Raw genomic sequence first — 14,312 nt, 5'->3', positions numbered from 1 at the left:
TAAAGAATAAATGTATCTGTTCTTACCTGAATGGCTTTGAGAACTCATTGCTAGAAGAACCTCAACTCTTTAAACAAGTATTAAAGAGGGGCTGGCTTCTGAAGAGATTCAGTGCTCTGGTGGAAAACAGGAAGCATACCCAGGGAACACATTCATAACCAGCCAGTCAGAAAGACATCCTCTGATGAAAAACAATGTCATCCAGTGGGATAGTAGACAATCTTCATGTTGTTTCCCAAGCGTAGATCTGTACAGGGATAGGTAGAAACATTGTAAGAAACCAAGTCCACAACACGGACGTCTTGACATATTTTTGGTTTACAATTTTGAATCATGACACAGTATCAATTCCCATTTGCTCAAATTCCTCCCGTATCTTGCTCTGCTTTGTGGTGGTTCCCTCTCCCTGCATGTGGCAGATACTGAATGCACCTGATTATGCTAGGAGAACACTGAGAGAATGGTCTATTGGACTCTTACCTGAAGGGTCCTTCTCCTGGGGGCAGGAGGACATCTGTTGTGAGTGATTCTCCACCACCGGGAGGCAAGAACTAGAATTAACTTCCTGTGCTGAGCCTGGGCGCCATCTTAGCCAGTATGCTTTTGGCCTCGCAGTGACTAACTAAACTTAAAAACATGTACAACAGCTCAACACATATAGTAACAGAAGAATGATAATACAAACAGACCACCAACAGAATACGGTGGAACACAACAAGAACTAATGAGACAGGGAGGGCCCAGATGTCCTCCTGCCCCCAGGAGAAGAACCCTTCAGATAAGAGTCCAATGGACCATTCTCCTGGAGGCGGTGGACATCTGTTGTGGGACCTCCTAGAGCAGTGTCCCTAAAGGGCGGGACATAGTTAGTTGGAAGAAACATGATCCAGGACCCTACGGCCAAATGCCATCTGAGCCGCTGACCAGGATTGGATTTTATCATGTATGACAAACATGGAGGAGGATGACCAAATAGCAGCTCTACAGATCTCCTCCACAGATGCCTGATTACGGACAGCTGCATTGGTTGCTGCGCTTTGAATAGAGTGGGCCGTTATGCCAGGAGGTACAGGCAAGTTCCCTGCTTTCTAAGCCTCTACTATACATGATCTAAGAGCTGATCTGATCACCGCCATTGACATTTGAGCCCCTAGACTCAGGGGAGAAACACTGATAAAGAGGCTTTCCAACTGTCTGAAGTCCTCTGTGAGGAGGATAAAGGCTTTCAAAGCACGTCTGACATCTAGGTTATGCCATAGTCTTTCGCTATCTGTGGACGGTTGAGGACAAAAGGTAGGTAGAATCAAGGGTTGATTGACGTGGAACAAGGAGCTAGCCTTGGGACAGAATGTGGGATCGGTCAGAAGAACGACCCTATCCTTATGGAAAATGCAGAGGTTCAGACTGATTGACAATGCATGCAACTCGGAGACCAGTTTGGTTGATGTGACGGCAACTAGAACCTTCATCCGGAACCATTTTAAGTTGATAGAACGTATGGGTTCGAAAGGTGAGCGTGTCAAAGCTGAGAGGACCAAGTGTAACCACCAGAATGGAAACCTGTGCTTAGTGGGAGCTTGGGATTGAGCTACCCCTCTAAGAAAACGAAACACGTCCAGATGTCAGGTCACTGGGACTTCGTGAAGAAGTGGCCACACTGTGGATAGGGTGGCAATCTGGCGACGAAGCATGGCACTGTGCAGACCGCTGTCGAAGCCATTTTGAAGGAATTCTAGGACTTATGGAATGGATGGATCCTCTGGATTGATGCCTTTCAGACGACACCAGCGTAGGAAGGCCTTCCAGGAGGCATTGTAAATCCTAGTGGTTGCTGGACATTGAGAGGAAAGCAGAGTGTCTGTGACCGTGGTTGAATAACCCTTCCCCATTAGGAGTCGCCTCTCAACCACACGGCCAGAAGTAGCCACCCTGGATTGGGGTGGCAGATGGGCCCTTGCATCAAGAAATCTGGAATCAGACATAGAGGGTAAGGTGGAGCTATCGCCAATTCCCTCAGTGCAGAAAAGCATGGGCGTCTCAGCCAGTAAGGAGCTACCAGGATAACCATCGCTCTTTCCTCGGAGATCCTTCTGAGAAACCTGGGAATGACAGGTGTTGGAGGGAAAGCGTAGAGGAGTCCTTCTGACCACGGTGCTGAGAGAGAATCGACTGCTATGGCCCTCGGATGTTGGAAGCGGGACATGAACTGTGGTGTCTGGGAGTTGTTTACGGAGGCAAGCAGGTCCAATAGGGGAGTGCCGAATTTGTTGGTTAGATCCTGGAATGTGGATTGGTTGAGGGACCATTCCACTTCTAGAATCTGTTGACAACTGAGCTAGTCTGCCTGAATGTTGAGGCACCCCTGGATATGCTCCGCTCACAGGGAAAGGAGGTGCTGCTCTGCCCAGGAAAGGATCATGAATGCTTGACGATTAAGTTGCGTTGAGCGAGATTCTCCTTGGTTGTTTAGGTAGTACTTGGCAGAGATGTTGTCCATCTTGATCAGCACATGCTGATGACTGATGAGAGGTTGGAAATGTTGCAGAATGTTGATTGGCAGACGAGCCTGTTCGTTGGTTCAGGTGCCCTGTGTCATCTGAGTCCCTAGGGTTGCCCCCCAACCCTGCAGACTCGCGTCCGTGAAGATCTGGATCTGCTGAGGTGGGAGGAAAACCTTGCCTTGGTTGAGGTTCCTCTTCAGGGTCCACCAGCAGAGACTGTCCGTAGTGAGGGAGTGATGTTGATCAGACGGTCCCGCTTGAACATTATGTCTGACTGATATGGTCTGGGGAATCGCTGAAGAACCCTGGAATGCATGCAACCCCACTGCACCATGTCTATAGAGGCAATTAGTAGACCCATGAGACTGGACAGATAAAGTAGAGGAACTCTGCTGAGATGACTTGAGACGTGAGGAGTTGAATTCTTTGAATTTTCTTTGTTGGAAGGAAGAGTGAATTTTTGCTGGTGTCAACGAGAGCTCCCAGGTGCTCCATCCATTGGGATGGGGTCAGTGAACTCTTGTCTTTGTTCACCAGAAATCCATGGTGAAGCAGAACCGACAGAACTTGAGCCACATTGTTGATGGCCTGTCGTCTGGACCTGGACCAGACCAGGATGTCATCCAGATAAGGGAACACAATTAATCCCTTGTTTGCACAGGAGGTCAATGGGTGCAAGTAGGACCTTGGAAAAAACTCTTGGGGCCGTGGCCAGGCCGAAAGGTAGTGCCTGAAACTGGAAGTGATGTTGGTCCACTTCGAAGCACAGATATCTGCGGTGCACTGTGTGGATCGGAATATGTAGGTAGGCCTCCGTTAAGTCCAGTGAGGCCAGGATGTCTCGCAGACGAAGGGCTTTGGAGATGCTGCGTAGGGTTTCCATGCGAAAATGTTTGAGATGAATATGCTTGTTCACATATTGTAAGTTGAGGATCGCTCTCCAGTCGCCATTTTTCTTTGGCACAGTAAAAAAGTACAAGTAGACTCCCGAGAATTTCACGGCTTCAGGCATAGTCTCTATAGCTTGTATCTCTAGTAGGTGTTGAATGGCTGAGAAGGTCCGAGCGGCCTTGTCTGGTCGGTTGCTGATGGGAGATGGAAAGAATCGATGCCTTGGGAGCCTGACTAATTCGATGATATACCCGGTTGTTACCATCTCCTTTGTCCATTAGTCCATGTGACTTCCCGACCAGAGATGAACAAAATGCAGAAGATGACCCCCGACCGGAACGTGCGGATAGTCATTGCTTGGGGTTCTTGTCTCCTCTGGTGAATTTGTCTGACTGACCAGGGAGATTCAAATTTCCTCGCCTACAAAAGGAGTTCTACTGGTTCCAGGGGCGGCATCCCCCCTGTTGTTTCTTGGGAAGCTCTGCTGACTCCTAAAGGTGGGCCTCTGGAAGGTCTGTGGTCTGCCTTGGTGGACATACTTGGGCACTGGCTTCTTCTTGTCCTTGGACTCGATTAGGACTTGGTCCAGCTCAGAGCCAAACAAGATTCCACCTTGAAAACTGTAGCCTGCAACCACCATCTTAGAATGTAGGTCAGCATGCCAGGAGCGAAGCCAGAGGTTGCGTCTAGCAACCACCAAGGAAGTCATGGATCGAGAGGCCAGAACCAAGTCGTCATAAGTGGTATCAGCGAGAAAGGAGGCCCCCGACATTAGATGTTCAATTCCGATACGAATGGCAAGATCTTCTGGAGGCAGCAACTCGAGAACCTGACGAAGCCAAACAATCATGGCTCTAGCCACTGTTGAGGAGGGTGCCAGGACCTTCATAACTGTGACGATCCATTCGTGTGCTCTGCGAAGGGCCACTTCAACACGTCTGTCCATGGTGTCTTTGATACTGCCTTCCCCGTCCTTGTTTACCAGACCACTCGCCTGGAGTGTCGCCACGTGTCCATCAACAAGGGAGATCTGGATCATCTGTTCATAATATGGTGGAACCACATATAGTTGTTTAGCCAGGGAAAACAGTCCTTTACTAGTCGATGAAGAACTCCATTCCTTCCTGATCCTATTTTTGAAGCTCTCAGGAATAGGAAAAAACAGTGGATTAGCTTCAGTCTGAGGGAAGAAAGTTTTGTCTTTGGGACGACCCTTAATGGGTGCAGCACTGGATGAGGGATCTGCGGGATCCACAGTGTCCACTGGGTCCTGAAGGTCAAGGGCTGAAATGGTTTTTGCTATGAGAAAAGGTAAATCTTCTATTTAAAGAATCTTTTAAAAATTTCAGAACGCTCACGGTCAAGGAACTCCATATCAGAGAACAGATCCTGAGCTTCTTGTTCCGCCCCTTGCAAACATCTTCCATGTCCAGTGCTCATAAGGGGTCCTGCATTGATCCATCCCCCCTATTGCTAGCTGGGGGTGAAGAAGAATTGGATGCAGGAAGAGGTTGAAGGTTGGGAAGGGCAGGTATACCTTCCCCAATTACAGAGCTGGCTTCCTGGGGGCCAGGTCTACCCTCTTGGGGGCCAAGTCTACCAGTGTGGGGGCCAGAGTTACCCACATGAAGATCAGGTCTACTGTCCCTGACTTGAAAGCACCTCTCTACCTCCTCCCTGATTGACTGCTGAAAAAGGAAGACAAGGTTATCCCTAGAGAGCCCTTGGAGGAATCCAGAGCTACTGGAGGATAGGCTGGGGGACACTTCCTCCCCGGCCTCCCCAGTCCCTTGCCATAAGGGTTCGTCTTGCCTGGTGTTGGTAGCTCTGTCCTCCAGGGGAGCTACTGAGTCATCTGAACTCCAGCAGCAGCTGGAAACATCCCTTTGCTGCTGCAGCCGCCTGAGCGGCTGAAGGCTCCGTGTGCTTTTGTTTTTGAGCACGCTTTTTGGGCTTCGGCTGGCCTTGTGCGGGAGCTCAAGTTTGTCAGCAGCATATAGAACACTGTTCTTGACAAAAATAGCTCTGCAGCTGAACCCAGAAATCCTCCGAAAACCTAACAGTCCTTTTCTTCAGCAGTCACTGTACCTAAAACAGACAGTGAAGTGCCGCAATGTCCTCACCTGCCTACCAGATGTCTTGCTCTGACCCCTAAAGTATTCCCTTCCCATTTATTCCCACCATTTCCCCAAGAAGGTGTACAAGTGGATTGGCTGGTTTGCTTCCAACAGGAGCCACTGAGCAGTCATACAGTAGATGGCATCATGCTGTGCATCTTCACTCTCTTTGGTCTCCTATGCTTAACACCTCACAGCATCTTCTTCTGCCTAGGAAAGTGTATGACTGCAATCAACATAGACTTTGCCAGCCGTGGTAAGACTAGCAAGGACATATTCCCTTAGCAGCTGGAAGATCACAGCCCCCTTCCTCTCATCTCTACCAGGAAGCAAGTCTCACTGAATGCAGTGCATACTTCTGAGTAAATGTGAATAGGACTGAGCTGCATACCTTATATACTCACGTATGTCCACTTTTTCAGGACATTTTTGAGCTGAAAAAGCCTCTTCTTGACTTTTACATGAGTGAGGGTCCCACTTAATTCGTGTGTGGCGTTTCCCCCTCTCCCGTCTTTGCTCTCTCCTGCCTTCTTCTCTGCCTTCCCCCTTTCAGCTGCTTTCTCTGCCTCTGCTTCGCTATCCTCTGCCTTCTTCTCTGCCTCCCTCCTTTCAGTCGCTTTCTCAGTCTCCTTCTCTGTTTCGCTCTCCTCTGCCTTCTTCTCTGCCTTCCCCCTTTCAGCCCTGGCTTTTTTCTCTTGCCTACTGCCTTCTCTCTGGCAGTCAGGTCCCTATGGATCAGGGCAGGCGGGTGACAGCCAGTCAACCTGGGTGAGCTGGACAAGCTGTGGGCTGGAGAGGTCGGTGGCAGAAGACCTTTAGGGATTCAGGTAGGGGGGGGTGCAGTAGCAGAGACCCCACCAATTAAGGTGCCAGCTTACCGCATTATCTAATTTTTTATATCTTTTTGAGAGAAATCTCTACCCAGTAGCTGCTGCATTTCTAACCACCTTAGACTCCTATATAATTCTTTCGAGTCAATAAGTTTTCCCACTTTTTTGTGGTAAAATTAGATGCCTCGACTTATGTTCGGGTCGACTTATACACGAGTATATATGGTACTTTTGCAGCAGTTTGAAAGGCATGCCTTGAGCTTTGGATTCTATGCATCACTATCAAACCCAGTATGACTTACTTCTGAATAACATTTTCAGAATCAAGCTATAAACAAACCTGTTTAGGTCAATGATTTCATCTCCTATGCTGTAATGGTTAAAGTGCTGAACTAGAACACACCTGAATCCCTACTTTGCCATGATTGCTTGTTGGATATTAGTCTAGTTGCACGCTCTTTCATCCTAACCAATCTAACTGCATTGTTATGAAGATAAAATGGAAGAGAATGACATGAGTTATTTTGGGTCCCCACTGAACAGAAAGCGGTATTAATGATGCAAATAAATAATGGAACTTTTTACTGTCAATATCTTTTTGATGTCCTGTATTCAAAGCCTTCAATTTCTGGAAATAAATTAATCTTGTTATGTCTCTGTTCCTATTCAGGTGGTTGTACTGCCTTTTCTTCTCCATCAACTCTTTCCCAGGCACCTTAAGGGTAACAGAATCAATTGCTATTAATTTGTTTTTTAAAAGGTAGAGAGTTGCCCTAAGCATGTTCCCATGGAAGTAAGATCCATTTTATTCACACCTCCAATTTACAGTGCAAGAGAACTGGCATTTCTGAAACCGAAAAACAATCCAAATGAAAACTAGTGCAAAGAAAGGCAGAGGACTCTGTAGTTAAAAAGGAGATAATATATACAATAATCCGTGCAATAGACATCAATACCCTAAGACTCCACAAAGGAATATCAGAAAACTACTCCGTATCGACACATAGAAAATGCCTGGTTAATGGCCCAATTAAAGGAGGGGAGCGACTTGCCGTTGAGAGGCAACGGGGCCCTACACTAGCAGAACTGCCTTCCCCAGGGGAATTAACCCCAGCAGTGGGGCAAATCAGCCAGCAAGCAGCCGCAGCCTGCTGGACACAGCACATTAGAAGGGGCATTCCAGAGCCATGACCAGGGGTGGAGCTGACCTTAGTTGGCTTCCACCTTGGCTTTGCCTCTGGATACGCAGTGGCCCAGGACATGGACTCATTCCACCTTTTTGAGTGACAAAAGCTCATTCAATCTAATGGAGAACTTCCTGGCAGCAGGGAGGAGCTTTTTGTATTTTGCCTTCTCAAAATACAAGAGCTTTTTCCCTTCAAAAAACCATCTGGAGTTGGCACCACAGCCGTGCTGCCCCTAGCCACCCCAGGGCTCTGGACCAGGCTGCCCATTTCCTAGCTGCCATACAAGATACACAAACCTAACAACCCAGAATGCCTCAGGAAATGGCAATGTCACTATAGGGGAGAGCTAGATGTATGGACTCCATCATAGGCAGGAAAAGGTGTATCAGCCTGGAAAGTGTTGTCAGCAGGGTGGATCTGATTTAAATCAAACAGATTTAAATCACAATTTAAATAAAGGTTCCAAAAGACTTGATTGAAATCATGGTTTTACACATTAAGAAACATTCTTGCCGGCATTACCTTAATATTTACAACCATTACAACTTAATATTTACAACCATTGTTAGACTAATGCCTCCCTTATCCATTGGTAGAGGAGCCTTATTAAAATATTCCCAAATTGGTCCTCTTTTATAGACTGCTGCCGTTATAGATTTTCTCATCTAGGGAGAGAACAATATGATAAAACTCAGGCTATCTACACAAAGATCCTAAGACCTGCGGAATATTCTAATCAAAATGTTTCATTTTAACTGCTTGCCCCTCCCTGCTCACACTTAGCTCCTTGTGCAAATCTATTCACTCCAAACAATCATTTAACTTCTTGAAACTTAGCCCTTAAGAGGTAAAGTGGTTGATTCTGTGTATATGGATTGACTATTTTGATGCTACTGATGGAATTATCAGAGGCAAGCTCTAACTTTTTACCCCTGCCTTTCAAATGTGGAACTTTAACTTTAAAATGCTCAATGTCAGTTCAGCAAGCATATCTTTAAAAATTTCCTCAATTTCCTCAAATCACAATTTGAACCCTAAACGCTAAATAATCTGCTGCAAACTTTCATGTAACCAACTGACTTAACTGCAGATGCAAATGCCTTATAGCCACACGAAGCCAAAAGGGGGCAAAAGTAACCAACAAGTCAGTAGCTGATGTCCTACTTTAAACTAGGACTTAGTTTTTCTAGTGTCAAAAGCCACAAAAAGCCAGCCAAATTTAGGAATGTTCACATACTACTGATTTCACCTTGTTCCCACTGAAAACAGCAAGCTTTCATCTTTGCACTCTAGCTACTTTTCGTTTTCACACTCTCTCAAAATAACTCCAGTAAATACCATGACAACCCCACTTTCAATATATTTTATATAGCTTGCATTTTGTAAGCATATAACCTCTGAGAGTGATTGCAAGTGCTGTAGATCTCAAAAAAAAACAGCCAATGCTTGACTACAGAATACATGCAACTAAATAGCTCTGTACAGTAGACTAACGTTTTGAGCTTGCTCAAGCATATTTAGAATAAATTGGCAAAGCATTCACTGAAAGATCTTGAAGCAATGAATTTATTCTTGCTGTTCACCAGGTTATAACTATATTGGCTCTATCCCAGGTATGAAGCCAACTCAGGTGTAAAGAAGGTAACTGGACCATGGGTCAGCATAATGGATAGCGGGGTAGCCAAAGGAACAGCAACACTAAGGAATAAAACCATGGTCTCCTCAATCACAAAGGAAAGACACAAATGTCTACACTTTCCACCCCGTTCTATTGAAGAGAACTGTGACTAGCCCAAGGTCACGCAGCAGGCTTCATGTGGAGGACTGGGTTCACCTGGTTCACCAGATTAGAAGTACGGTTTTCAAGGCAAGAGATGTTCAGAGGTGGTTGGCCATTGCCTGCCTCTGCATCACAACCCTGGTATTCTGGGGAAGTCTTCCATCCAAATAGTAGCCAGGGTCAACCCTAATTACCTTCTGGGATCTGTTGAATTCAGGAAAGAATCCCCCATAGGCTAGCCTGGGGTACCCAGCTCAGGGCCTGAAAAGATAACATCATGTGTCAAACTCTAATTTCAATAACTCGATAACTTCAACAATGTCTAAGAAGTAACAGACATATAACTGATAGTCTAGTGGCAGGGGCTGATGGGAATTGTAGTCCATGAACATCTGGAGAGCCACAGGTTGCTGACCCCTGGTCTAGTAGTGGTAAAATTAGGAGACAAGAATAAAAAAATACAGAACATTAATTCAACAGTCCAATTTCTCTCTGAGATAGGAAGACATCTTGCTTGGAATCTCCCACAACAGTGCCCCAAATCTGGGCAGTTCACTGTTCATGTATCCACAACGTTTTGCAGAACCTTCCTCCCAAAGGCCGTATCTGCAGAACTAAAGATACGCAACTTGTAATGTCTGATAAAGGTTGACACTGTGGACCGGGCTGCAGCCCTCCATATTTCAAGGTCCAGTTGGTCAAGGCTGCATTTGTGGCAGAGCTTCTGATCGAATGAGCTTTGATGCCTTGTGGAACTGGTATTTTTTGTGCTTTGTATGCCTCTCCGATGAAGGCTTTTACGGTAGAACTGAGTGCTGCCTTAGATATCTGGTTTCCTATGCTAGGCAAACTAACTGAAATGAACAGCAAATCTGACTTTCTTGATGGAGCTTGTCCTTATAAATGATCTGACTGAACTCCACACATCTAGACCAGGGGTAGGGAACCTGCGGCTCGAAAGCCACATGCGGCTCTTCTGCCCTTGCACTGCGGCTCCACGAGCCGAGCTGCTGGCCCCATCCTTGCCCGCCCTGCAGGCAGCAGGGCAGGCGCACCAACTGCCCATGGCCGGCTGGGCTGCGCTGTGGGCTTCCCCTCTAGCCCGCCCCATTGGAGTGGGGCGGGTGCTTTCCCGGCGGCCGGTGAGGCTGAGCCACTGGCTTCATCCTTGCCCGCCCTGCAGGCAGCAGTGTGGGCGCACCAATTGCCTATGGCCGGCTGGGCCGCACCGTGGGCTTCCCCTCTCGCCCGCCCCGTTGAAGCGGGGCGGGCGCTTTCCCGGCGGCCAGCCCCATCCTTGCCCGCCCTGCAGGCAGCAGGGTGGACACATCCATGCGCTTCTCAGAATGAGCGGAGTAAAAGGTAAAAAAACCCCAATATATACAGTGTTATCTTTATTTTAAATGTCAAAAATTATTTGCGGCGCCAAGTGTTTCTTTTCCCATGGAAAACGGGTCCAAATGGCTCTTTGAGTGTTAAAGGTTCCATACCCCTGATCTAGACGGTGCCAAAGTCTTTCCTTTGGATGGACTGAGTTGAGGCAGAAGGGTGGTAAGCAGATTTCCTGATATTGTGAAAGGTGGAAGATACTTTAGCTTTGAAGGCGGGACTTGTACAGAGGACTACCTTATTCTTACGGAACATGCACAGGCTGGTCCTGAAGAAAAGGGCCCTCAGCTCCAAGGCCCATCTGGCCAAAGTAACTGCCACTAGGAACAGTGTTTTCATCCTCAGTCACCTTAGGAAAATGTCCCAGCAAAGTTCAAATGGAGGCTTCATGAATGCTGACAAAATCGTGTTCCGTTTCCAAGTGGGAAAATGATGAAAAGGTACTCTATCCGTTGTACCCTCTTCAGAAATCTCTGGATGTGTGGACGTTCAGATAGATGAACCTTTCTGTAATGTGGTAACACGCTGGTTGGTACTGCCAACTGTCATCTTAATGTGGAATCTTAATGTGGCCTTCTTGCAAGAACTCCAGAACTATGGCTTGATGAAATCCACCTTCCTTCTCTTATACCACCATACGTCACCTTCCATGTGGTGTTCCATATGTAAACGGTGGAAAGTCTATGGCTATGCGATGCTAGAAGCTGGAAGTAAGCTTTTGACAACTATCCTATTTTCAGGAAGCTCTGCCACTCAATCTCTCAGCAGTGAGTTCAAGTCAATGAAGGAGAAAATGGGAGACCATCTCCTGACTCAGCATGTCCCTAACTACTGGGATGGTCAATGGGGAAAGGATTGCTAACTCTAGCAGGGTAGAGAACTAAGGGCATCTTGCTGGTATGGTGCCAATATGATCACCTGAGCCCCCAGCGCAATGACTGGTGTGGGCAGAAATGAGAATGGCAGGTGTGGACAGACATGATTACAGGACATACGTAGACCAGTCTGAAGTTAGGGCATCTGTCACTTCTGCCTTCCTCCTATAATATCTTTTGAATAAAATTCTTCCACCTGGTGATTATCGTCCAAGGTGAAGAGGTCCAGAACTGGTTGACCTACATGTGACGTTACCAACCTGAACAGACTTTTTTTTAGGGTCCATTCGGACTCGCTGATCAAGTGCTGGCTTAACTAGTCTGTCTGTATGTTCAGGGAACCTTTGACATGTTCCACCCGTAAAGAGCAGAAACGGCTAGAAAGAATTGTTAAGCACCCTGAGGAATAAAGCTTGTTGAGAAAAAATCAGCATGTCTTCTACAAAGGAAAGTCCTGTCTCAACAGCTTCTAGAGGTTAAAAATGATGTAGTAAAGATGACCCAGAAGACATTATCACACAAATTTCAAAAAGACTTTGTACAAGTACCTCACCAAAGACTTTGGCTAAGCAGTCATGGGATAGGAAAACAGGTCCTCTTCTGACAAAAACTGGTTAAACAATAGTAAGTAAAGAGTAGGCATAAATTATCAGTTCTTGCAATGGAGGGAAGTGAGCAACAGTGCCATTCAATGCACTCAGAAAAAAATTGAATTGGGTGGATGAGCAATTATAATGGCCAGGTTTTGATACCAAGCAGATGATACCAAGCTACTGATGATGGCAAAAGCAAAAATGGACTGCAAAGCGTGACAAGAGGACTAATCTAAACTGGGGGAATGAACAACATGGCAAATGAAATACTTTCACACAAACTGAATAATGCATTTTAATCCATTTTTAATGTATTCTGCAACTGGTTTTTACTGTGTGAAACAGCAAAATCCACTTGCAAACATTGAAGTGCATTGAAAGTAGACTGAAAGTGCATTATTCAGCATGTGTGAGCCATAAGCCCAAGGCGATACGTGCTTAAAGGGAAAAAAATCTTAACTTTAAATATATGGTGATAAGGTCTGACCCAGCTTAGACCAAAACTGAAATAGATCTTGGGGTGTAGTGGATATCTCAAAGTAAGTGAAAAATCATCATGAAGCAACCATCCAAGAGGCAAATTCCACAACAAGGATCATTGGAAAAGGAACCAAAACTAAAACGGCCAATATTGCTTACAGATCTACTGTGTAGCCCAGTGGTTCCCAAACTTATTTGGCCTACCGCCCCCTTTCCAGAAAAAATATTACTTAGCGCCCCCTGGAAATATTTTAATAGCAATTAAACAGAAAGGTATATGTATTAATTACAGTTATTCATTGCCCCCAAATGCACCTGTGGCCATCACCGCCCCCCTGGATCGCTGCAGCACCCACCAGGGGGTGGCAGCGCCCACTTTGGGAATCACTGGTGTAGCCTCATTTGAAGTATTGCTGCCAGTTCTTGTCAATGTACCTTTAAAAGAATATTTGGAAAGCTGGAAAAAGTACAGAAGGCAGCAGCTAACATGATCAAGAGGCTTGAATACCCCCTCCCTGAAGAGCCTGTGACTTTTTAATTTAGAAAATGACTGGAGGGAGGCATTATAGTCAGGTCTTGACTAATTCCAGGCACCAAGAAACCAAAAGGTTAATTGTAGTTCCTAGTTTTTTTTTCATATAACCAGTGTGGTGTAGCAGCTAAGAGCTGTGGACTCTAATCTGGAGAGCGGTGTTTCACATGAGTGGCAGACTCTTATCTGGTGAACTGGATTAGTTTCCTCACTCCTAAACATGAAGCTTGCTGGGTGACCTTGGGCTAGTCACAGTTCTCACAGAACTCTCTCAGCCTCACCTGCCTCACCCTGTGAGACACCCTGTGTCTGTTGGGCAAAGGAAAGGAGTTTGTAAGCCACTCTGAGACTCCTTACAGGAGACAAAGGTGGGGCATAAATCCAAACTCCTCTTCTTCATCTGTCTTGTAAATAAATATAAATGCCTCTGGGTGATTCTCAGAAGTGCAAAGTTTGTTTAGTTGAAGGGTACTTGTTAGTTTAGAGGTGCCTGATATTTATTTGTATACTACAATGTTTTGTTACAACTTTTTGAAAAATGAGAACTGTTAAGAATTCATTATTAGGTTTTGGGGTAGAATTCATTATTAGGTTTTGGGATAGAATGAGAAAGTACAGTCATTAAAATATAAAACCCTGAAGGATAAAAAAAAAGTAAGTGACTACTAAATTTTTGGGATGGCTCCTACAGCTGAAAATATCTGTCAATGCATGGAATAGACGTTTTATAAAATTATGCACGGGGTGAAGAAAGTCATTAAAGAGCTTTTTCTCCCTCTACCATAATACTGGAATTCAGGAATATTCAATGAAGTTGATGAACAACAGGGGTTAGATCCAGATAGGGACCAGACAGTTCCATCAAGGGCTACTACCAGAGATGCGAAGTGTCCAGAATTTTTGAAGCCCTGGGGAACAATTGAAATTTTTTGGGAAAAGTTAAATATATGCAATACTTATACCATGTCATCAAACCCAAACCAATTTTACCACTTCAACATAAAATGCATCATTTATAACTTAGCATAGAAAATCGCAATATTTGACACATTTACTGAATTCAAAAGTTATAAATGCCTTAGATTTTCTACAAACGTGCAAGTCTGTTTTAAAAAAACCTGCAGGTTGATGCAGCAT

The 14,312-nt window shown here is 45.6% G+C and overlaps 1 protein-coding gene across 1 annotated transcript in view; it reads right to left on the bottom strand.

Moving 5' to 3' along the window:
- The window catches only part of HDAC4 (histone deacetylase 4), a 152,946-nt gene that overhangs the window by 122,441 nt on the left and 16,193 nt on the right, over nt 1-14,312 (bottom strand). Inside the window, exon 2 of the mRNA XM_048506175.1 lies at nt 27-247. Within this exon, the coding sequence (XP_048362132.1) occupies nt 27-48 (22 nt within the window). The 5' untranslated portion in view covers nt 49-247. The remainder of the gene's footprint in view (nt 1-26; nt 248-14,312) is intronic.

The sequence above is a fragment of the Sphaerodactylus townsendi genome, linkage group LG01, assembly GCF_021028975.2.
Source record: "Sphaerodactylus townsendi isolate TG3544 linkage group LG01, MPM_Stown_v2.3, whole genome shotgun sequence".
Taxonomy (NCBI): Eukaryota; Metazoa; Chordata; class Lepidosauria; order Squamata; family Sphaerodactylidae; genus Sphaerodactylus; species Sphaerodactylus townsendi.
Note: the sequence above shows the minus strand (reverse complement) of the source record. Positions and strands in the feature narration are given on the sequence as shown.